Source organism: Bos javanicus, chromosome 4, assembly GCF_032452875.1.
Source record: "Bos javanicus breed banteng chromosome 4, ARS-OSU_banteng_1.0, whole genome shotgun sequence".
Taxonomy (NCBI): Eukaryota; Metazoa; Chordata; class Mammalia; order Artiodactyla; family Bovidae; genus Bos; species Bos javanicus.
Window position 1 is genome coordinate 106,723,594 of NC_083871.1, and position 24,496 is coordinate 106,748,089.

The window sequence follows — 24,496 nt, forward strand, 5'->3', positions numbered from 1 at the left end:
AATAAATGATTAAAGACAGATGGAAAATTGAGAAGAACCAAAGGAATCTAAAGAAGAATTGCATTATTAATAACAACAAATTTAATAAATTGACTGAATTTAACATAAACTTAAAAAGTCAATTTATTTCCATATATTAGCAAAAAACAGTCAAAAATATGTTTTTTAAGGAGAGAGACCATTTACAAATTATAACAACATATAAAACACATTAAAAATCTATTAGGTAAATGATGACTTAATTCAGAAAAGTATCACATTTTAGGGAAAACATTTATAAAACCTGAAACAAGTGAAGCTATACACCACAATCATGAATAAGCTAAACCAATAGAAAGAGTATTCCTGTTTTTGTACTATCATCTATGTATTCAATGCCACACTACTCAAAATCACAAAAGGTATTCCCATGAAACTTGATGAAAGTCACTGAAATTTAGGCAAAGAGAGAGAATAGGGAAGATAATGTTACGATTACCAAGACAGGTAGAGAAAGAAAGATAAGAATCCAGAAAAATAACACAGAGACTTGAAAATTCTCAGTGAAAGTCTGTTTCCTAAACTGATTGTTCCAGGCAAGATCATTCATTTTGTTATTTCTCTAGATGTATTGCATGTTCATCACAAATATTTGTAGAGCTCAACATTTATTTTTTTAATGTAAAGTAGCTGCTATATGATTTTGTATAGCAAAGTGTATCATTCATGGCCTAAGAGGGAAGGGAGGAGGGGAAAAGGCAAATTGACAAGTTAAAAAAGGAAATAAATCACTGATGTGAAATGACTTATATTCTTTAAAGACTGATGAGAGAGAAGAATCAGGAAAAGAGAAAAATAAAGCAGTTTCAAATTCAAACTAGTTGTTTCCCCAGCTTTCACTGCCCTCCCAGTCTATTAAATGTTACAGACTCATGTACACAGGGGCTATAATGACCACGTGAAACCACCAAGTCACAAGGAGTTGCTGAAGGGGGATGAGCACCTTAGGGGAAAAGTCACTGCCCTGCTTTCTCCCTGAGCCAGACATGTGCTTCAGCCTCCTGTGCTGTGCAGCTTTTTTTTTTCTTCTGGGGAGCAGGTAAGTCCCTGTTGTGAAGTTGTTGGATCCCAATCTCAGGACTTTCACGAGGCTGCAAAATCAGCCTTTCTGCTGGGCTTTCATTGCACTTACTGTCTCATTCCTTACAGGCTCCGTGGACACTAAGGTCATCCACAGTCCAGGTCATCTTATCAAAGGAAAAGGCCAGAAAACAAAGATGGATTGTGTCCCCAAAAAAGGACATATTAATGTTTACTGGTATCGCAAGAAGCCAGAAGGAGCATTTGAATTTTTGGCTTACTTAAAGAATCAAGACATTGTGGAAGATACAGAAGTATTTCAACAGCTGTTTTTGGCTCCGTGGCCCCAAAACTCGCCCTGCAGCCTGGAAATCAACTCCACCGAGGCAGCGGACTTGGCTCTGTATTTCTGTGCCAGCAGCCAGTCCACAGTGCTGCGCGTCAGCTCTTCTTCGAACACAAACTCACCGTGGACCCAGCTCAGGAAATCAGTGGTGTCCTAGGAGGGTGGGAACTACCAGAAATCCACCTTAAAAGAGCATAAAGCAAAAGGAAAAAATCTGTAAATGGCTACACAGGATGAGCAGAAGGGGAAGTGGAAAACAGCTGGTGGGAACAAAAATCCAAGGGTGGGAAAGAAAGCTGTAAGGGGACTCAGATTCCCTAGTTTGCAGGGTATCTGGCAAAAGAGACACAGGATGTGACCTTCCTGGGTTCCTAACAATCTTTATTAAGACGTGTAATTTTGAGCTTTTCACTTGGCAAAATTGTGCCTTCAGAAATAATCAGCAGAGGCACCCTGATCACCTTGCTCAGCACATTCATTGATCCAGACCCAGGGACTCCTTAGGGGTTCATGGCTGCTTCTCTCCGCTGTCCCTGCCAGAGGAGCTGAGCAAGAATCTCAGCAACTCCCTAGGTCCTGAATACTATGATTACACAAGCTTTAAAAGCAACAACTCTGCAATAAAATGCACCCAATTTGAGTATATGTTTCAATACTTTTTGACGAGATTTTGCACCTGTATCGATAGATGGCATGACAATCAAGACACAGAATACTTCTCCCTCCCCTAAAAGTCCCTCCTTGCTATTTTACTGAGGTCTTTTTAAGTTCTTCAAGCTTGGCTTCTTAGTTTTTAATCATACGATCATAGCATCCAATCCCATCATTTCATGGCAAATAGATGAGGAGAAATTGGAAACAATGAAAGGTTTTATTTTCTTGGGCTCCCAAATCACTGCAGATGGTGACTGCAGGCATGAAATTAAAAGATGTTTGCTCCTTGAAAGCAAAGCTATGACAAACCTATAGCATATTAAAAAGCAGAGACATTGCTGATAAAGGTCTGTCCAGTCAAAACTATGGTTTTTCCAGTAGTCATGTGTGGATGTGAGAGTTGGACCATAAATGAAGCTGAGAACCAAAGAACTGATGCTTCTGAATTGTGGTGTTGGAGAAGACTCTTGTGGTGCTGGAGAGCCTCTTGGACTACAAGGAGATGAAACCAGTCAATCCTAGAGGAAATCAGTTCTGAATATTCATTGGAAGGACTGATGCTGAAGCTAAAGCTCCAATACTTTGACCACCTGATATGAAGCCCTGATTCATTGGAAAGGACCCTGATGCTGGGAAAGATTGAAGGCAGGAGAAGTGGGTGACAGGGTATGAGATGGTTGGATGGAATCACCAAGTCGATGGCAAGCTTTGGGAGTTGGTGACGGACAGAGATGCCTGGTGTGCTACAGTCCATGGGATCACAAAATGCTGGACACGACTGAGTGACTGAACTGAACTAAACTGAAAAATCATACAAATGCAAACTAAAACTAGAGTGATATGCTATTTTATCCTAATAGACTAGCAAAGGTTAACGAACATTCAGTGCCAGGACTTCCATGGAGGTCTAGTGGTTCAGATGCTGGGCTTCCCTGCAGAGGGCGCTGGTTCTAGCCCTGTTCAGGGTACTAGTAAACCACATGCCACCTGGCACAGCCAGCAATTTTAAAACTGAGAAAGAATAGTACCAATTGAATTTTAGATGTTCAACCCGAGAAAACACACAACAGTTGCTGGGATTATTTATTTGGCCTAATTTGGAAAGCATTTTGTCTTAGTCTGTAAAGTTCACGTGGTGACCCTAAGGCTCAATTTTTATATACGCAGGCATAGGGAAACATTATACCCTGGTATGTAAAGAAAGGTATAAGAATGCAGTCCTGTTTGTACTAGCACCAAAATCTAGAGGAGAAAACTAGTGGACATTAACTCAGAATGGATAATAAATTCTGACAAACTATTAATAATAAATAGAACCTTATATATTAGTGATGGGTTAGCAGGTAAAGAATCCGTCTGCTTTGCAGGAGACACAGGATATTCAGGCTAGAATCCTGGGTCGGGAAGATCCCCAGGAGGAGGACATGGCAACCCACTCCAGGATTCTTGCCTGAAAAATGCCAGGGACAGAGGAACCTGGTGGGCTACAGTCCATGGGGTCACAAAGAGTCAGACATGACTGAGGGAATGAGCAGGGATGCACACATTAGCAAAAGTGAATTATATGAAATTATCTGCAAAAACAATAATAATAAAGTATTATCATTTAAATTATTATATGAAATAATAATAAATTATTATCACAGATATAATGCTGAATAATAGAGTCCCTTGGACTGCAAGGAGATCCAACCAGTCCATTCTGAAGGAGATCAGCCCTGGGATTTCTTTGGAAGAAATGTTGCTAAAGCTGAAACTCCAGTACTTTGACCATCTCATGCGAAGAGTTGACTCATTGGAAAACACTCTGATGCTGTGGAAGGGATTGGGGGCAGGAGGAGAAGGGGACGACAGAGGATGAGATGGCTGGATGGCATCACTGACTCAATGGACGTGAGTCTGAGTGAACTCTTAGAGTTGGTGATGGACAGGGAGGCCTGGCAGGCTGCGATTGATGGGGTCATGAAGAGTTGGACACGACTGAGAGACTGAACTGAACTGAATGCTGAATTTAAAAATAACACAGAAGAAAGTATAAACAGAATAAACCCCTTAGATAAATTTCAAAGACATAAAATACTGATTCGTATGTAACTTACAGATTCTTACACAAATCTAAAACTGAAAATGGAACGAAAGTGAGTAAACACTGGAACTTTGGGATTATGTTTACCCAGACCTGGTAGGGAAAGAATGATAAAATCTGGAAAAATAACACAGGGACTTAAAAATTCTCAGAGAAAATCTGTCTCCTAAGCTAACAGTTTCAGGCTAGATGACTCATTTTATTATTTCTCTAGATGCTTTATATATCCATCACAAATACTTCTTTTGTATTGTTCAAAATTTGGCTTGTTCAACTCCTACAGCTCAACTCCAGAAAAATAAATGACCCAATCAAAAAATGGGCCAAAGAACTAAGTAGACATTTCTCCAAAGAAGACATACAGATGGCTAACAAACACATGAAAAGATGCTCAACATCACTCATTATCAGAGAAATGCAAATCAAAACCACAATGAGGTACCATCTCACACCAGTCAGAATGGCTGCAATCCAAAAGTCTACAAATAATAAATGCTGGAGAGGGTGTGGAGAAAAGGGAACCCTCTTACACTGTTGGTGGGAATGCAAACTAGTACAGCCACTATGGAGAACAGTGTGGAGATTCCTTAAAAAACTGGAAATAGAACTGCCTTATGATCCAGCAATCCCACTGCTGGGCATACACACTGAGGAAACCAGAAGGAAAGAGACATGTGTACCCCAATGTTCATCGCAGCACTGTTTATAATAGCCAGGACATGGAAGCAACCTAGATGTCCATCAGCAGATGAATGGATAAGAAAGCAGTGGTACATATACACAATGGAGTATTACTCAGCCATTAAAAAGAATACATTTGAATCAGTTCTAATGAGGTGGATGAAACTGGAGCCTATTATACAGAGTGAAGTAAGCCAGAAAGAAAAACACCAATACAGTATACTAACGCATATATATGGAATTTAGAAAGATGGTAACAATAACCCTGTGTACGAGACAGCAAAAGAGACACTGATGTATAGAACAGTCTTATGGACTCTGTGGGAGAGGGAGAGGGTGGGAAGATTTGGGAGAATGGCATTGAAACATGTAAAATATCATGTATGAAATGAGTTGCCAGTCCAGGTTCAATGCACGATACTGGATGCTTGGGGCTAGGGCACTGGGACGACCCAGAGGGATGGTATGGGGAGGGAGGAGGGAGGAGGGTTCAGGATGGGGAACACATGTATACCTGTGGCGGATTCATTTTGATATTTGGCAAAACTAATACAATTATGTAAAGTTTAAAAATAAAATAAAATTTAAAAAAAATTTGGCTTGTTAATATAAAATAGCTACTCTGTTAATTTGCAAGTGCAGTGGAAGTTATGACTGAGGTACAGCAAGTTGTGTATTTCATTACCTGAGAGGGAAGGGAGGAGGGGAGGAGGCAGATAGACAAGATAAAAAGCAAAGAAGTTATTGATGTGTAACTGATTTTTATTTTTTTAAAGAAATGATGAAAGGGCCGAATCAGGAAAAAAGACAATTGAAAGTCTGAATCCACGCGAGTTGTTTCACCAGCTTCCCTGCCCTCCCAGTTAGACTCTCAAGTACGTGGGGACTGTGATGACCACAGGAAGAGAGCACGTCACAAGGAGGTGCTGCAGGGGGAGGAGGAGCCTGAGAGGAGAAGCCTCTGCTCTGCTTTCTCCTTGAGCCAGCCATGTGCTTTGGTCTCCTGTGCTGTGTGGCTCTTTTTATCTGGGGAGCAGGTGAGGTGAATTTCTTGGATTCTAGATTCAGGACTTTCTCCTGCAGCTGCAAAATCAGGCTCCTTTAAGGGCTTTTTTGTGAACTTTCTGTCTCTTTCCTTACAGGCTCCATGGACACTGAGGTCATCCAGAGTCCAGGTCATCTGGTCAAAGGAAAAGGCCAGAAAGCAAAGATGGATTGTGTCCCCATAAGAGGACATATTAATGTTTACTGGTATCGCAGGAAGCTGGAAGAAGCACTCGAGTTCTTGGTTTACTTTCAGAAGCAAGACATTGTGAAAGGCACAGAAGTGTTCAAAGAGCGATTTTCAGCTGAGTGCCCCCAAAACTCACCCTGCAGTCTGGAAATCAACTCCACCGAGGCAGCGGACGCGGCTCTGTACTTCTGTGCCAGCAGCCAGTCCACAGTGCTGCACGTCAGCTCTTCTTAGAGCACAAACTCACCGTGCACCCAGCTCAGGAAATCAGTGGTGTCGTAGGAGGGTAGGAATTAACAGAAACCCACCTTGAAAGAGAATAAAGCAGAAGGAAAAACCTGTAAATGGCCACACAGGATGAGCAGAAGGGGAGGTGGAAAACAGCTGGTGGGAACACAAACCCCAGGACGGGGCAGGAAGCTGTAACGGGTCTCAGATTCCCCAGCTGGCAGGGTATCTGGCAAAGGAGACACAGGATGTGACCTTGATGGGTTCCTAATAATCTTTATTAAGAAGTGTAATTTTGAGCATTTCACCTGGCAAAACTGTGCCTTCAGAAATAAGGATAAGCAACAGAGGCACCCTGTTCATCTTGCTCAGCACATTAATTGATCCAAACCCACGGACTCCTTAGGGGTTCATGGCTGCTTCTTTCAGCTGTCCCTGCCAGAGGAGCTGAGCAAGAAACTCAGCAACTCCCTAAGTCCTGAATACTACAATTACACAAGCTTTAAAAGCAACAACTCTGCAATAAAATGCACCCAATTTCAGTATATGTTTCAATACTTTTTGACGAGATTTTGCACCTGTATAGATAGCTGGCAGGAGAAGGCAATGACACCCCACTCCAGTACTCTTGCCTGGAAAATCCCATGGATGGAGGAGCCTAGTAGGCTGCAGTTCATGGGGTCGCTAAGAGTTGGACACGACTGAGCAACTTCACTTTCACTTTTCACTTTCATGCATTGGAGAAGGAAATGGCAACCCACTCCAGTATTCTTGCCTGCAGAATCCCAGGGATGGGGGAGCCTGGTGAGCTGCCTCTATGGGGTCGCACGGAGTCGGACACGACTGAAGCGACTTAGCAGCATAGATAGCTGAGATGACAATCAAGACACAGAATGCTTCTCCCTCCCCTAAAAGTTCCTCCTTGCTATTTTACTGAGGTATTTTTAATTTCTTAAGCTTGGCTTCTTATTTTTTAATCATAAGATCATAGCATCCAATCCCATCACTTCATGGCTAATAGATGAGGAAAAATTGGAAACAGTGAAAAACTTTATTTTCTTGGGCTCTCAAATCACTGCAGCTGGTGACTGAAGGCATGAAATTAAAAGATGCTTGCTCCTTGGAAGAAAAGATATGACAAAACTAGACAGTGTATTAAAAAGCAGAGACATCACTTTGCTGACAAAGGTCCATATTGTCCAACTATGGTTTTTCAGTATTCATGTACAGATGTGAGTGGAACCACAAAGAAGTCTGAGAGCCAAAGAATTGATGCTTTTGAAATGTGGTGCTGGAGAAAACTCTTGAGAGCCCTTTGGACAGCAAGGAAATCAAACCAATCAATCCTAAATGAAATCAACTCTGAATATTCATTGGAAGGACTAATACTGAAGCTGAAGCTCCAATAGTTTGGTCATTTGATGTGAAAAGCTGACTCATTGGGAAAGACCCTAACACTGAGAAAGATTGAAGGCAGCAGGAGAAGGGGATGACAGAGGATGAGATGGTTGGATGGCATCACAGACTCAGTGGGCATGAGTTTGAGTAAACTCCAGGAGTTGGTGATGGACAGGGAGGCCTGGCATGCTGCAGTCCATGGGGTCACAAAGAGTAGACACAGCTGAGCAACTGAACAATAAAATACCCTGTATATATTTTGTTAAAGTTTCCCAAAGATTTTCCTGATGTAAGAATCATTTTACGAAAGTACATTTAGATACTCATAAGAAATTTATTTGTTAAAGTATTTTCTGCCAAGATTTCTCATTAGTGCTATTCAATGTAGTATTTACCTTTCTCAACTGATGTCTCAATCTAAGCGTCAATCAACAGATGAAGGGATCCATCATATATATAATATATCTGTATGTACTTTACATATATATATATATATATACACACACACATATAATAGAATACTGCTTAGACCTTAAAAGAAATAAAATACTTCCATTTACTGGTTGCTAATGTCTTTGGAGAAGGGGGACATGGGGAGCTGTTAAATTGAAATTTCATGAGGATGAGATGGTTGGATGGCATCACTGACTCAATGGACATGAGTTTGGGTAAACTCTGGGAGTTGTGATGGACAGGGAGGCCTGGTATGCTGCAGTCCATGGGTTCGCAAAGAGTTGGGCACAACTGAGCGACTGAACTGAACCGAGCTGATGCTAACTCATTAAACTGTGTACATTAAATATGCGCAGTTTTGGTACATAAATTATAGCTCAATGAAGCTGTTAAAAATAATTAGAAAGTAAGTAAATCTAGGGCTTCCCTGATAGCTCAGTTGGTAAATAATCCCCCTCAATGCAGTAGACCCTGGTTTGATTCCTGGGTCGGGAAGATCCACTGGAGAAGGGATAGGCTAACCTACTCCAGTATTCTTGGACTACCCTTGGGGGTCAGCTGGTACAGAATCCGCCTGCAATGTGGGAGACCTGGGTTGGAGACCTGGGTTCGAATTCTGGGTTGGGAGGAAGCTGTTAAAAATAAATAAAAGGTAAGTAACCGTAATTCAAGCCAAAAGGGCTGCTTAGAACAGTGCATGTATGCTTGCTCAGACATGTCCAACTCCTTGCAACACCATGGACTGTAGTCCACCAGGCTCTTCTATCTGTGGGATTTTCCAGGCAAGAATACTGGAGTGAGTTGTCATTTCCTTCTCTTGCTTACAATAGCAACTTACATATTAAAAGGAATTAGTGGAAAGGATTGTTAGATGAGCTCAGAGGGGATAAGAGAAGAGGTAATCAAGTACAGTTTAGTAAGAACAGAAACCTTCCTCCCCTGTTGCTAAGCAACAGAAGCTCATAAGTCTTCTTTCTAAAAGACAGGCATAAAATGCCTCAGCAACCGTTACTTTCTGTGTCTATGGCTCTGATAAATTTTCATATTCATGGAAAAAATATTTATTGGGATATGGTGTCCCTTCTATCAGTGGGACTTGGGCAGGGTATTATTTGAACCCAGTTGCTACTTTTTATGACCCAGGAGACTTAATAGAGTTACAGAGAAGTTTCCTTAAAGAAAATTGTGTTTACAATGACATCCTAAAGATGCGTTGGAGTTTACAAAGTAGGACTGGGGATAGAGACCAGACAAGCATGGATAGAAGGTCTGGTGCAAAATTGTTCAGGTAGGAAAGAAACCGGTGTGCTTAATGAATGAAGATGCAGCGATGTGAGAGGAGCAGAAAGAGGAAGGAGGTGAGCGAGAGGTGAGACAGGAGAGAAGCAGGCAGACATCAGCATCAGACCGTTCATGAACTTGCAAATCAGAGTATATGCTATGGAACTTAACATACAATTTGATATGAGTCCCTGAGATCTTTCATAGCCTTAATTTCCCAGAACAGTTTCAAGTTCACAGACAAGTTGAGCAGAAGGTACAGAGTGTTCTCAGATGCCCCTTGCCCTGCCATTAAGATTTTAGGTATTTGACTTCTGTAGTAAGCATGTTAGTATTTGTTGATGTGGGTGTGCATGCACATGTGTATTTTTTTAAATCATCCTGGCTAGAGTATGAAACTACAAAGGACAGTGTGCAAAAAGCATAGGCTGAGAATACAGGAGTCAACAGAAGGGGAGAACTGAGAGGGCTACCATAGCCATATAGGATGGATGGTGGCTCAGATGGTAAAGAATCTGCCTGCAATGCAAGAGACCCTGGTTCGATCCCTGGGTCAGGAAGATCCCCTGGAGAAGGGAATGGCAACCCACTCAATATTCTTGCCTGGAAAATCCCATGGAAAGAGGAGTCTGGTGGGCTACAGTCCATGGGGTCACAAAGAGTGGGACAGGAATGAGCGGTTGTCACTCGCTCACTCACCACAGCCATGGGTTAGGACCAAGTGGGAAGAAGATTTGCAAAAACTGACCACTAGGGGGTGATGCGGGTCTTTCTGTAAAACTGAGCACAAAGCGCAGGCACAGACTGACCTCCCATCTGAGAAGTTGTTGGGTGCTGCATGGAACTCAAGTGAGATCTCTTAATAGTGGCTGTACAACTGTGGGTAATGATTAGTCAAAGGCCCCTCACCTGCCTTCAGTCTTTTTAAGACTTGCATAGCCTCCAAGGGGCAGGTAAGTCTCAACAAGGAGATGTTTGTCCCACTTGTTTTCCAGGACCTGGAATCAGCTGCCTGTAGTTCAACTGTGTCTACTTCCAGTTGAGCTGGTTAAGAATGGACGGAACCAGAGATCCTCCAACTGGAAGTAAGCAAGTGTCTGCTTGGTGACTTTTAACATTAGAGGACCAAAAACTTCACCCTCAGATCAAGCTGAGAGACTTCATTTATGAACCTGCAGAGACTTGTAAGCTTAGTCACCCCTGCGCAGGATCAGGATTACCATACCTTTTCCCAATCACCTTTCCCCAAGATCCCCATGCACCTCACACCTGAGGCAGCCTTGTTTCTTTATTCTTGATCACATATGTGCCTGAGTCCTTTGGCTGCAGAGAGGGGGATATGAGATCTGCTCTCCCATCTTCTTGCTTCAGTTCAGTTCAATTCAGCCACTCACTCATGTCCGACTCTTTGTGACCCCATGGACTGCAGCATGCCACGCCTCCTTGTCCATCCCCAACTCCTAGAGCTTGCTCAAACTCATGTCCATCAAGTCAGGGATGCCATCCAACCATCTCATCCTCTGTTGTCCCCTTCTCCTCCTGCCTTCAATCTTTCCCAGAATCAGGGTCTTTTCCAATGAGTCAGTTCTTCACATCGGGTGGCCAAAGTGTTGGAGCTTCAACCTCAGCATCAGTGCTTCCAATGAATATTCAGGGCTGATTTCCTTTAGGATTGACTGGTTTGATCTTATTGCAGTCCAAGGGACTCTCAAGAGTTTTCTCCAACACTCTTGTCTTCTCCAACAGTTCAAAAGCATCAGTTCTTCAGCACTCAGCTTTCTTTATAGCCCAACTCTCCCATCCATACATGACTACTGGAGAAACCACAGCTTTGACTATACAGACCTTTGTCAGCAAAGGAATGTCTCTGCTTTTTAATATGCTGTCTAGGTTTGTCATAGCTTTGCTTCCAAGGAGTACACATCTTTTAATTTCATCTTCTTGCTTGGAGTCTTGCAAACAAACCCCTTCTCTGCTGCAAACCTGGGCATCTCGTGTTTTGATTTCCTGTGGGTCAGCCAACATGGCTTAGTCCAGTAACGGTTGAGAGAATGATTTGCAAATATCCTGGCATGCCAATAATAATTTTAATAGCAGAGTCTGACCTTACACTTTGTAACCCCCATAGCATCTACCACATACCAGTATCCGCAGTTGTCTGGGTCAAACATAACTGATCAATAAGTAAATGAATGCAACCACAATTTCTAGCCAAGATTGTATTGAATTTCCAGCCAGTGGAACAAGATAAAAGGGTGAGAATGAGAAAAGGAGGGGGAAAAGTGATTACACATGGCAAATTTAGAGGAACCAAAGAAATCTTAAAAAGCGTTGCATTATTAACAACATTTAACAAATTTAGTATAAATATAAGAAGTCAGTTATTTTCATGTAATAGCAAGAAATGGCTAAAATATATTTTTTAAAGAGAGAGACCACTTACTAGCATAACATAAAATACATAAAAAACAAATCTATCTGTTAAATAAAACTAACTCAGAAAACTTTTTAATTTTAGAGGAGAGCATTTTGAAGATCTGAACTAAGTGAAGCTACGTACCATGATCATGAAAATTAACCAATTGGAGGAGTATTCCCATATATGTGTTCAATGTAGCACTAAGCAAAACCACAAAAGATATTTTCATAAGACTTGACAAAATTCTTCTGAAATTTAAGTGAAAAGCAGGGAGAATAGGGAAGATAATATTGAACAAGTACAAAGGGGACTTTCCCTTCAAATCATCAAATTATTTTGTACTTTGCTGCTGCTGCTGCTAAGTCACTTCAGTCGTGTCCAACTCTGTGCGACCCCATAGATGGCAGCCCACCAGGCTCCCCCGTCCCTGGGATTCTCCAGGCAAGAACACTGGAGTGGGTTGCCATTTCCTTCTCCAATGCATGAAAGTGAAAAGTGAAAGTGAAGTCGCTCAGTCGTGTCCGACTCTTAGCGACCCCATGGACTGCAGCCCACCAGGCTCCTCTGCCCATGGGATTTTCCAGGCAAGAGATTTTGTACTTTAGGATAACGCAAAAGGTAAAAATAGACAATTGGAAAGTAATAGATTAAAAATAGGCCCTTGCATACATAGCCAGTTTATATCTGATACAGCCATCATTGCAGGTATTTAGAAGAATAATGCAATATACAATGATGTCTTGTAGGACAGGTTGCTTTCCAAAGAAAGAAAGATTAATTTAAACCAATTTTCACAGCATAAGCAAAATTGAATTATGAAAGGATTAAATGCTTAAATTCAACATCCGAAGTGTTAACTATTTCACAAGTAACATGGGAGTATATCTTTATGAACTTCGACTGTAGGAGCATTGCTTATAAAGAATTACAGAATGCATACCCCCCCCGAAGAAAAATATAGATTCTCCTAAAAAAGGAATATCAACCCAAAAAAAGCATCCTAAAGACTGAAACACAAGTCACAAATTGAAAAGCATTGGGTTGGCCAAAAAGTTCATTTACGTTTTTCTGTAGCAGAGTATGGAAAAACCCCAATGAAATTTTTGACCAACCCAATATTAGCAGCACAAATCAATGAAAAAGTTTATACCTGGGATATATAAGGAATTGTTACAAATAAATAATAGCTAATCAACCAAAAAGTAATGTAAGCAAAAGGCAGTGTACAAAAAACACCAGTGGTCCATGAAAGCAAAAACTACGTTGAGCCTCCTTAGCAATCATAAAAATGTGAACTAAAACTACAGTGAGATATCATTTCAACCCATTTGTTGCTTAGTTGCTAAGTCATGTCTGACTCTGCAGCCCCATGGATTCCAGCACACCAGCTTCCCTGTCCTTCACTGTTATCCAGAGCTTGCTCAAACTTATGTCCGTTGAGTCGATGATGCCATCCAACCATCTCATCCTCTGTCACCCACCCATTAGACTGGCAAAATTCAAGGAACATTACATGCTAAATGTGTCCTAGATGTGGAACATTTGAAAACACTTGACTATTTATTTGACTTAAATAGATTAGAAACCATTTTCTCTTGTTATTAATATGTTAAGCTGATGTGGTGACCCTAATGCTTGATTACTATATTACCTGGTGTAGAGAAAATCTTGCACCGAAGTATGTAAAGGAATACCTAAGAATGAGGTCCCATTTGCAGTAGCATCAAAATCTGGAGAAAATAAAACACCAGTGTGCATTAATTTAAGAATGGATAATAAATTCTGACAAATAGAATAGAATCCTACATACCAGGGAATTATCGAAAATTGTATATAATAACATGAATTAATATTATAGACATAATGTTGAATTTTTAAAAAAGCATGTTACAGAAAAAAATTATGAAGAGACTGATCCCCCTTAGATACATTTCAGACATACAATGTTAAATAATATATAATTTATAGACCCTTAGCGTGTTAGTCACTCATTAATGTCTGACTCTTTGTGACTCCATGGACTATAGCTTGCCAGTCTCTTCTGTCCAAGGGATTCTCCAGGCAAGGATACTGTAGTGGGTTGCTATTCCCTTTTCAAGGATATCTTTGCACCCAGGGTTTGAACCTGGGTCTCCTACATTACAGGCGGATTCTTTACCACGTGAGCCCCAAGGGAAGCCCTAACATAAATTATAATGAAGAGCAAGTGAATAAAAATATAAACTTCAGGGTTATGGTTACCTGGATGGGGTAGAGAAAGAATCATAAAAATCAAAAAAAAAAAAAAAAAAGCACAGGGATTGAAAAAGTCTCAGGGATACTCTAACTCCTAAGCTGATTGGTTCAGGCAAGATCATTCATTTTTGTGTTTACCTAGATGCATTGCTTCCCTTGTGGCTCAGATGGTAAAGAATCGCTTGCAATGCGGGAGACCTGGGTTCGATCTCTGGGTTGGGAAGATCCCTTGGAGAAGGGAAACACTACCCACCCCAGTATTCTGGCCTAGAGAATTCCATGGACTATATAGTCCATGGGGTCACAAGGAGTCGGACAGGACTGAGCGACTTTCACTTTCACTTTCAGATGTATTGCATATTCAACAGAAATATAATTTTTATAAGTTCAACATTTAACTTAAATAGTGGCTGCATGATTTTGTAAATGTGGTAGAAGCAGCTGTGATTGACATACAGCAAGTTGTATGTTTCATTGCCTGAGAGGGAAGTGAGGATGGGAGGAGGCAAACTGACAAATTTGAAAAGCAAATAAATTAATGATGTGTGATTTTATATACAGGATAATGAAAGAGAAGATTCAGGAAAAACATTAAAGCAGTTTAAAATTCAAGCTAGTTGTTTCACCAGCTTTCCCTCCCCTAAGCCTAAGAAATGTTAGAGTCTCAGGTACCCAGGGACTATGATGACCACAGAAACCGACCACGTCACAAGAGGGTGCTGAAGGAGATGAGGCGCCTCAGAGGAAAAGCCACTGCTCTGCCTTCTCCCTGACCCAGCCATGTGCCTCAGCCTCCTATGCTGTGTGGCCCTTTTTTTCTGGGGAGCAGGTAAGTTCCTGTTGTGAAGTTGTTGGATTCCAATCTCAGGACTTTCTCCTGTGGTTGCAAAATCAGGCTTTCTCCTGGGCTTTCACTACACCATCTGTCTCTTTTCTCACAGGTTCCATGGACACCGAGGTCACTCAGAGTCCAAGTCATCTGATCAAAGGAAAAGACCAGAGAGCAAAGATGGATTGTGTTCCCAAAGAAGGACACGCTTACGTTTACTGGTATCGCAAGAAGCTGGAAGAAGCATTTGAGTTTTTGGTTTATTTTCAGAATCAAGACATGATGGAAGATACAGCTCTGTTCAAACAGCGATTTTCAGCTGAGTGCCCCCAAAACTCACCCTGCAGCCTGGAAATCAACTCCACCGAGGCAGCGGACGCGGCTCTGTATTTCTGCGCCAGCAGCCAGTCCACAGTGCTGCACGTCAGCTCTTCTTAGAGCACAAACTCACCGTGCACCCAGCTCAGGAAATCAGTGGTGTCGTAGGAGGGTAGGAACTAACAGAAACCCACCTTGAAAGAGCATACACCAGATGGAAAAATCCGTAAATGGCCACACAGGATAAGCAGAAGGGGAGGTGGAAAACAGCTGGTGGGAACACAAAGCCAAGGGTGGGGCAGGAAGCTGTAAGGGGTCTTGGATTCCCCAGGTTGCAGGGTATCTGGCAAAGGAGACACAGGATGTGACCTTGCTGGGTTCCTAACAATCTTTATTAAAATATGCAGTTCTGTGCTTTTCATCTTGCAAAACAGTGCCTGCAGGAACAAGGATAATCAGCAGGGGTACCCTGATCTCCTGGCTCTGCACATTCATTGATCCAGAGACTCCTCAGGGTTCATCACTGCTTTTCTCAGCTGTTCCTGCCAGAGAAACTGAGCAAGAAACTCAACAACTCCCTACCTCCTGAATACTATAATCAGATAAGTTTTAAAAGCACTTTGAGATAACATAGTCACAATAAAATATACCCATTTCAAGTATATATTTTAACATGTTTGATAAATTTTCAGACCCATGTAACTTACATGATAGGGCTTCCCTGGTGGCTCAAACAGTAAAGAATCTGCATGCAATGGGGGAGGCCTGGGTTTGATTCTTGGGTGGGGAACATCTGCTAGAGAAGGAAATGGCAACCCACTCCAGTATTCTTGCCTGGAGAATCCCATGGACAGAGGAGCCTAGCGGGCTACAGTGTACGGGGTTGCAAAGAGTTGGACACGACTAAGCTACAAACACACACACACACGCACACACAGGAGACCTACCTGATGGGCTTCCCTGATGATTCAATAGTAAAGAATCCGCCTGCCAAAGTAGAAGACAAGGGTTTGATCCCTGGGTGAGGAAGACCCCCTAGAGGAGGAAGTGGCAACCCACTCTACCTGGGAAATCCCATGGACAGAGGAGCCTGGCATGCTACAGTCCATGGGATTGCCAAAGAGTTGGACACTCTTAGTTGGACACGACTTAGAGATTAAACAACAATGACAAGCATGATACTCTAGATACAGAATATTTCCCCTTTTCCAAATGTCCCCACATGCTGCTTTATTGAGGTCTTTAAATTCTCTCAGCATTGCTCTGTATTTTTTATCCAACACACCTTATATATTTTGTTGATTTTTTCCTGTTTTTCCTAAATTTATTTTTTAATGTATTATAAATGTACCTTTTAATACTCAGAAGGAGTTTATTGATTAAAATAGTTTCTGCCAAGACTTCACATTAGCCCATTTCATTTTAGTCTTATAAAAACACCTTCTCCAGAAGTGAAGATTCGTGTTCACCAGGAGCCACACCTGAGACGAGGTATCACCTCATGTCTGTAAGAATCATATTTCCAGGACTAGAACATAATCTAGTAAGTCCTGTTCTTGTCATAGCTTAGGTCTGTCAATCAGTCTAAAGTGTTTTATTTTTTTAATCAAACCGCTTTAACAAATCTGAACTTGCACTGTAGATAAAATATTTCTCAGGATACATGAACTTCCTAATACTTCTTGTCCTTGTATTTTACCACAAAGAATGTTCTCTTCTAAAGCACAAATTTTTAACCTGGGACCCATGGACCTCCAAGGGGTACAAGGGTAGAATTCAGAAATCCATGAATCTGAGTGGGAAAATGAGCCTTTATTTTTACTAACGTCTAACTAAAATACGGCTTTTAGTTCACGATAGACGTAATGAATAAATCAGAGCAGTGTTAGTAGAACCTGTGACAAAGTCAATAATGGAAATCGCAGGGTATTTGCATAAATTTTTTGTGTATCAGAGAAGGCAATGGCACCCCACTCCAGTACTCTTGCCTGGAAAATCCCATGGGCGGAGGAGCCTGGTAGGCTGCAGTCCATGGGGTCGCTGAGGGTTGGACACAACTGAATGACTTCACTTTCACTTTTCACTTTCATGCATTGGAGAAGGAAATGGCAACCCACTCCAGTGTTCTTGCCTGGAGGATCCCAGGGACGGGGAGCCTGGTGGGCTGCCGTCTATGGGTCGCACAGAGTCGGACATGACTGAAGTGACTTAGCATCAGCAGCAGTTTGTGTATTATAACACTTGATGTGTATTACAGTTGATATGAAATTTTCAGCTATTTTCATGTCCTGTTACGTAGAGTAAATATCATTACTCTCATCACTCCCTGCTTGGAAATCTTGCCAGTTTTCAGATATATTTCAGAATATATATATATATATTTTCAACATTTACTTATTTATTTGGCTGCATTGTGTCTACTTTCAGCATGGGCGATTGTTTGTTGGGCTCACAGTTTTCTCTAGTTGTGGCACACAGGCTTGGTTGCCCCATGGCAGGTGGGACCTTAGTTTCCAGACTAGGGATCAAACCCATGTCCCCTGCATTGGAAGGCAGATTCTTAACCACTGGACCACCAAGAAAGTCCCCCAGGATATGTTTTATGAAATGAATTTTGAAGATGTATATATATCATAAATTTCCTTGAAGATATCTTGACAACATTTGCATTTATTCTGCATTTCAGAATAATTGGTATCTTTTGTAATACTGTATATCCTACTTGATGAGTTTAAAACATTATTCTCAGAAGCAATGCCTAGTATTTAACAAAGCACCAAAAGTGTTCCTGTGTGAAGAATGAGATTCTCAACTTTACAGATGAGCTTTTCAACCTCAAGCCTGGACCCGATGTTTGCAAGTGAGCTCTCAGCCAGCATTCTTTCTCAGAGTTCTACCCCAGGGCTGCACTTTCTCATCACTCGCATTCTAAATCATACGTCATTTCCTCTCCCTTTGTATCTCTGTCTCTCACATACACACACACACACACGTACCTTTCTTCCAGAAAGTGGCAGCGACAGTGTCTGAACCACCAGATTCCAACCAAGTTTCATCATAAAATTGTCTTTTATCACAGATGACCCCCAGATATAAAAATAAAACAAACATTTATCTACCAAAATAACAACATTTGGTAAGAAATAATCTATGACTACATTATCATTTATCTAAGACTCTAGAATAAATGATTTTATGCAACGAATGTAAACTTATTGCATAAATTTCAGCTCAGTGCTGGAAAATGATATGTTTGTGAGCTTGCACAATCCCATGTCAGTAAATATCTGAATTTCCTGGATGTAGTATTAGCTTCCTAAGTCCTCTTAATGAAATAAAAAGTCCAGAAAATAATAACGGCAAACACAAATATGGTGCTTATTCTGTGTTAAGAACTGTTCTAGATTCTTTCTATGATATTTAGAACAACTTTACAAGAAGATGCTCATTATATCCATTTTACAGGTGAGAAAATCAAGGGGAGGATAAGAGACTTGCCCACTGACATAGCTGCTAGTTGGCAGGGCCAGAATTCAAGCCCAGGTTTTCTCCCAAACTCTTGCTCTAATCCACCAACATGGGGGTGGGAGTAGGTTTAGGGCCCTTTGGTTTTTGCTAAAATTACCCGACTCACCTTTGCTTCACCTCTACTGTATCAATTTGTTGTTGAGTCACTCAGTCGTGTCTGTCTCTTTGCGACCCCATGGACTGCAGCACACTAGGCTTCCCTGTCCATTGCTAACTCCCGGAGCTTGCTTAAAATCCATCGAGTCAGTGATACCATCCAACCATTTCATCCTCTGTCGTCCCCTTCTCCTCCTGCCTTCAGTCTTTCCCAACATCAAGGTCTTTTCTAATGAGTAAGTTCTTTGCATCAGCTGGCCTAAGTATCTGAGCTTCAGCTTCAGCTGAAGTAACTGTATCAATTATTTGTAATAAATACAGAGGACAGAGAGAACTGGCTTTATGTTTTGCAGAACCTCTGAACCTCTCTTGTGTTTGAAGTTCCCCCACCAACAGTGTTAGTGGGAAATCAAGCAGTTGACAGAGAGGCCATAGACTCTGAACATGGTAGGCATTTCCCTTTCCTAGTTTTCATCACGGTGAATGCACAGGCACAGTCTGTTTGTGACTCTGACCAGGAAATGGGAGATTCAGTCTCCTCACCACTTGGCACTTGTCTGTTTAGAAGGGATATAAAGAGCTCTGTTAGGCGGAAGGGAAAATGCAAGTGTCTTGATCGTTCTCAGTGTCTCCATGTGCAAGCTCAGCTGCGATAGTCACTTGACCGCAGTGACAAATTCTGCATGTGGAGCCAGGGGGAGCTCTGGGTTCCAGCCTCTGCCCTTGGCCTCCCTCACACTTCGTCTGGGGTTGTACAAAGACGCAGTCCTTGCCATGGGTAGCTGGGCCCTCTACCTGGCCCTTTGTCTCCTGGGAGCAGGTGAGCCCAACACCCAGTCAGCAAAGTCTGGTCCTGGACGTGCAGACCCCCGCCCACTCGGCACCCTCATCTCACAGTGGTGTCTGGCTCCCTTCTAGGTGTCATCACCAGCCTTTGTATCTTTATCCTACAGGACCCATGGATGCTGAAATCTACCAGATAAGATTTCTGCTCGCTGAGGCTGGCCAGGATGTGACCCTGGAGTGTAAACAGAACCTGGGCTACAGTGCCATGTACTGGTACCGGCAGGACCCAGGGCAGGGTCTGAAGCTGATTTATTACTCTACGGTTGTAAAGGATATTCAGAGAGGAGACTTATCTGAAGGCTACAGTGTCTCTCGAGAGAAGCAGGAGCTGTTTCCTCTCACTGTGAAGTCAGCTCACACCAACCAAACAGCCGTGTACCTCTGCTCTGGGGGCACCACAGTGGAGCACGGCCACCTCTCACCTGTGCACAAACCCCATTCCAGCCCTACAGCCCCCGATACAGCCTCCCTCTAAAAACTTGTAAAGTACCCTTTCCCTTCACGCTCTGCATTCCTAATCAGGAACTCATCAGAATAGACCCAGAGGATACACTTTGTTCCTTTGTCTTTTCATCACTCCCTGTACGCTTATCAATAGTTTTTCTTGACATTTTCCTATGTCCCGCTATTTTTCCAAATACAAAGGGTACAAAACTGGGTAGAAGACAGATCTTTTCTCTAAGGAGCTGACAGCCTAGTAAGGAAATAATTATGATGGATTTGAATATAATAATCTATAAAATCATATAGTATATAATAATACAATATAATAGCAATGCTATAATCAGAAGTCCTTTGGGAGCTCTGAGGAAGACATGCCAGTTCTGTCTGGTTGGATTAGAGAAAGCTAAGAGCATTTGAGCTTCATGAGATGGATGTGATTGTGAATAGAACATTCATATTAATGAGTCATACTTTGAAAAAATTACAGAAGAGAAAGAACTTAATCAACCGATAAAAATTTTATCCAGTAGAATAATTTTGAGAGATTGATGGGATGGAGTTTCTTAACAAGACGAATTTCTGGTTTCATGGATGTAAGTGTAGACGTGTATGATAGGTTGTTGCTCAAAAGAGGAAACTGAAACAAGAAAAATATTCAGCTGTCATTAGCAGACAGGCGATCAATACAGTTTTTCAGTGGTCTTTGTATGACTTTGGTTCCTTACAAAGCTGCAACGTCAGATAAAATGGGACCATGTTTTCAGTAGCAATCCCCACTTGAGATAGTAGAGTTTGAATTGTTTATTGGACAATGAGATAAAAATTGGAAATAGGCAGTTGTATATACAGATGTCAATAGAGCTGGGTTAGAGATACAGGTTCTGTAGAATTCAGCCTATAAAGGATTAAACTATGGCACCAGAAAAGTCCACCCAAAATACAGATTTAGGTAGGGATAAAATACTTGGAAATATATATTGTGGTATTCTAGTTCCTTTAGGAGATAAAAGAAGACAGGAATGAACTGTATGGGGATTGATCAAGGCATGGAATGTTTGAGGGAAAAAAAAGAGGGAGTTAAGCTAGAATGTGAGGGGCTTCCCTGGTGGTCCAGTGGTTAATAACCTGCCTGCCAATGCAGGGGACACAGGTTTCATCCCTGGTCCGGGAAAATACCATATGCCACAGAGCACCAAATCCCTTGCACCACAACTAGTATTATTTCTGTCAGTAAAAATAAATCTAAAATAGCTTAAAATAAACATTTTAACAAATGAAAACTAATTGAATGAAATATAAACTAGTTACATTTTCTGAACTAGGATAAAAGCTTTTCTTCTGATACCACAAAATGTTCTGCCTAGTAACATGATGATTATGAGTCTACAAAGTGATCTCATCACTAGAAGGTTGCTGATGGAGATTTTAAAATCTCACCCTTGTGCTTCTTTGGTGCGACCATGGGCCACAGCTTCTCTGCTGTGTAGCTCTTTGTCTCCTGGGATCAGGTGAGTCCTGAGCACAGACAAAAAATCCTGCTCTGGGCTTGCCAACTCCCTCAACCAAGTGTTTTCCTTGTCAGGGTCCCTCTTGGATTTTGTCTATAGTTTCTCTACAGGTTCTATTGATGTCAGAGTTATCCAGACTCCATGACACTTGGTCAAAGCAAAGGACAGAAAGCAAGGATGGAGTGTATTCCCCACAAAGGACATATATTTTTCTAATCGGTATCAATGGATCTAGAAAAAAGAGCTGGAGTTTTTTATTTCTTTTCAGAATGAACAAGTCCTTGATCAAATCAAGTTGGTCCAAGAAGCAATTCTCAGCTACGTGTCCCCCACACTCACCTTGAAGCCTGGAAATCCAGTCTTCTGAGCCAGGAGACCCCGCAGTGTATTTTTGTGCCAGCAGTCAATCCACGGCACTCAAGTGTTACTTCCTCTTCATGCACAAGCTCACCATGGGCCCAGGTCAGGAAACGGGTGATTTATTACATTGGAAGGAAGTAACAGAAGTCAACTGGAGCTAGATTAAGCACAACGTAATTGAATACAAGGCTAACGGGCGCTTAGCAGAAACAAAGGAGCGACGGACAGACAGTGCTGCTGCTGCTAAGTCGCTTCAGTCGTGTCCGACTCTGTTCGACCCCATAGACAGCAGCCCATCAGGCTCTGCCGTCCCTGGGATTCTCCAGGCAAGAACACTGGAGTGGGTTGCCATGTCCTTCTCCATTGCGTGAAAGTGAAAAGTGAAAGTGAAGTCGCTCAGTCGAGTCGGACTGGTAGGGACTCCACGGACTGCAGCCTACCAGGCTCCTCCATCCATGGGATTTTCTAGGCAAGAGTACTGGAGTGGCTTGCCATTGCCTTCTCCAACAGACAGTGCTGAGATATGCTATATTTGAGTCCCTTTTCTCCTTTAAACATTGAAATACTGCCTCCCTGTGTGGCTTCATCCCCATCCCAGGCTTCAAGGAACCACTGAGTGTGGGGAAGAGGTGGTTTCTCTTCTTGAGCAGGTGAGCTCTGTTACCTGCTCCCAGCTTGTCTTCCCCCATTCTCAGGTCCCCTGCACGTCCAGACTGTGGTCCTCCATCTTCACTCTTGTCGTTGTGTGGCATAGAAAAGCGTCCAACCATTGCTGCATCTGAAACTGCCCATCACTCGCCAATAAGTACCCATTCATTTGCAAATTCGGAAAAAATGCTTCAGTCCATTCAGCTATGCTTTGTGCTCCCTGGCGTACGCTTAATTCAGACTAATTTCTCTCCCTCCATTTTTCTAATTCTAACTAAATTCTATTCCAAGGGGCAGCAGAAATACACACATCTTTCTTATCTTATCTGTCCTAATATTATCTATTTTAGAGTCAGATCCCGTCCATGAAATCACCGATTTCATCACTCTTGATACGCCAGCTAATCCATTTTAATTCTGCCAGTGCTTCCAGAACAACCCTCTTTCACTGAGGCTTAACACGACTGAGAAATTTGATTGAATTCCATGGAGTTTCAGTCTCTGGAAAAGGAGAGGGCTGAAAGGAGCCCTGAAAAATACACTTCACAGAACATGCGGACTTAGGGCGCATTATGGATGTTTAAATGAAAAACATGAGTGTTATATGCTGTTTGAAGTGCACTTTTCCTTTGTATAACTTAAAGCAAATTTCTGAGAAATAAATTTAGGGAAACAAATTTTAAGTGATATTCAGAAACCATCAGTGTTTACCATGAAGGTGAAGGTAAAGATTTAAGAAAAGAAAAAAAACGAACAATCTAATAGGAAATGAGAAACTATACATAGAAAAAAATTCATGTAAATCTGGAAAAAAAATTTGTGAAAAAATGCTTTGAAACACTTAAAAAATGAATTATGTTATCCAGTTTCATCAAGAGCCTAGCCAGAGGGTTACTTGTGGCTCACATGGTGAAGAATCTGCCCACAGTCCCGGAAATCCAGGTTCAATCCTGAGTCAGGAAGATCCCCTGGAGAAGGGCATAGTATTCTTGCCTGGAGAATTCATGGACAGAGGAGCCTGGTGGGCTACAGTACATGGGGTCACAAAGAGTCGGACACGACTGAGCGACTAACACTTTCACTTTCATATGATGATGTCAGTTTGACAGCAAGAATCCAGAACCTTAAAAAAAATGCAATAAGCAGTATAAAGATTCTACAATTATAAAGATAACTTGGGAATTTGACTTCAGGTCAAAATAGATAATTGTTACTTAATTGCCCTACCTCCATAAATCACTGTAGGACCTGATAAGCTTGCTTACTTTTCTTCAACATTATACTGGAGGTCTTAACCGGTGTCATAGGGCCAAACAAAAATGAAAAAGAAATCCTAAATATTGTAAAGGAAGATGAGAAATTGTCACTATTTTCAGATTACATGATTGTTTATAGAGCGTTACTTATGGCTCAGATGATAAAGAATCTGCCTGCAATGCAGGAGACCTGGGTTCAATCCAGGGTTGGGAAGATCCCCTGGAGAAGGGAATGGCAACCCACTCCAGTATTCTTGCCTGGAAAATTTCATGGACAAAGGAGCCTGGCAGGCTACAGTCAGTCTGCAAGGTTGCAAAGAGGTGGACGACTAAGCAACCAACACTTTCATACTTTCACTTTCACTGATTATTTATATAAGAATCGATAAGCCACAGATAGAAAGAATTAGTGAATTTTGAAAGATCACAAGATACAAAATCAATATAAAAAAATCAAGTGTCTTTACACTAGTTGCAAACAAGTGAAAAATAAACTTCAGGAAACAATTTCGTATATGATAGTATCAACAACAGAAATAAATTTAGCAAATGATGTTCCATCACAAATGGAAACTAAAGAAAATTTAAA

At 41.6% G+C, this 24,496-nt stretch overlaps 1 long non-coding RNA gene and 3 gene segments (V, D, J or C); 3 read left to right on the plus strand and 1 right to left on the minus strand.

The window, feature by feature from the left end:
• Positions 1 to 1,433: 1,433 nt before the first annotated feature.
• Positions 1,434 to 23,109, minus strand: LOC133246557 (uncharacterized). Of its 2 annotated transcripts, none has more exons than XR_009736070.1 (5): positions 21,983 to 23,109; positions 16,169 to 16,208; positions 15,244 to 15,415; positions 13,491 to 13,569; positions 1,434 to 1,588 (listed from the first exon to the last, which is right to left on the minus strand). It is a non-coding gene; the product is annotated as an uncharacterized LOC133246557 (long non-coding RNA). The 2 variants fall into 2 exon arrangements; XR_009736069.1 differs by lacking the exon at positions 1,434 to 1,588 and adding an exon at positions 6,283 to 6,368.
• On the plus strand, positions 5,792 to 6,294 carry LOC133246553 (probable non-functional T cell receptor beta variable 23-1). The segment is given in 2 exon segments: positions 5,792 to 5,863; positions 5,969 to 6,294. Coding segments are annotated over 2 exon segments (375 nt in total).
• LOC133246552 (probable non-functional T cell receptor beta variable 23-1) lies at positions 14,495 to 15,341 on the plus strand. The segment is given in 2 exon segments: positions 14,495 to 14,903; positions 15,016 to 15,341. Coding segments are annotated over 2 exon segments (375 nt in total).
• Positions 19,334 to 20,183, plus strand: LOC133246539 (T cell receptor beta variable 19-like). The segment is given in 2 exon segments: positions 19,334 to 19,665; positions 19,799 to 20,183. Coding segments are annotated over 2 exon segments (555 nt in total).
• Positions 23,110 to 24,496: the final 1,387 nt, after the last annotated feature.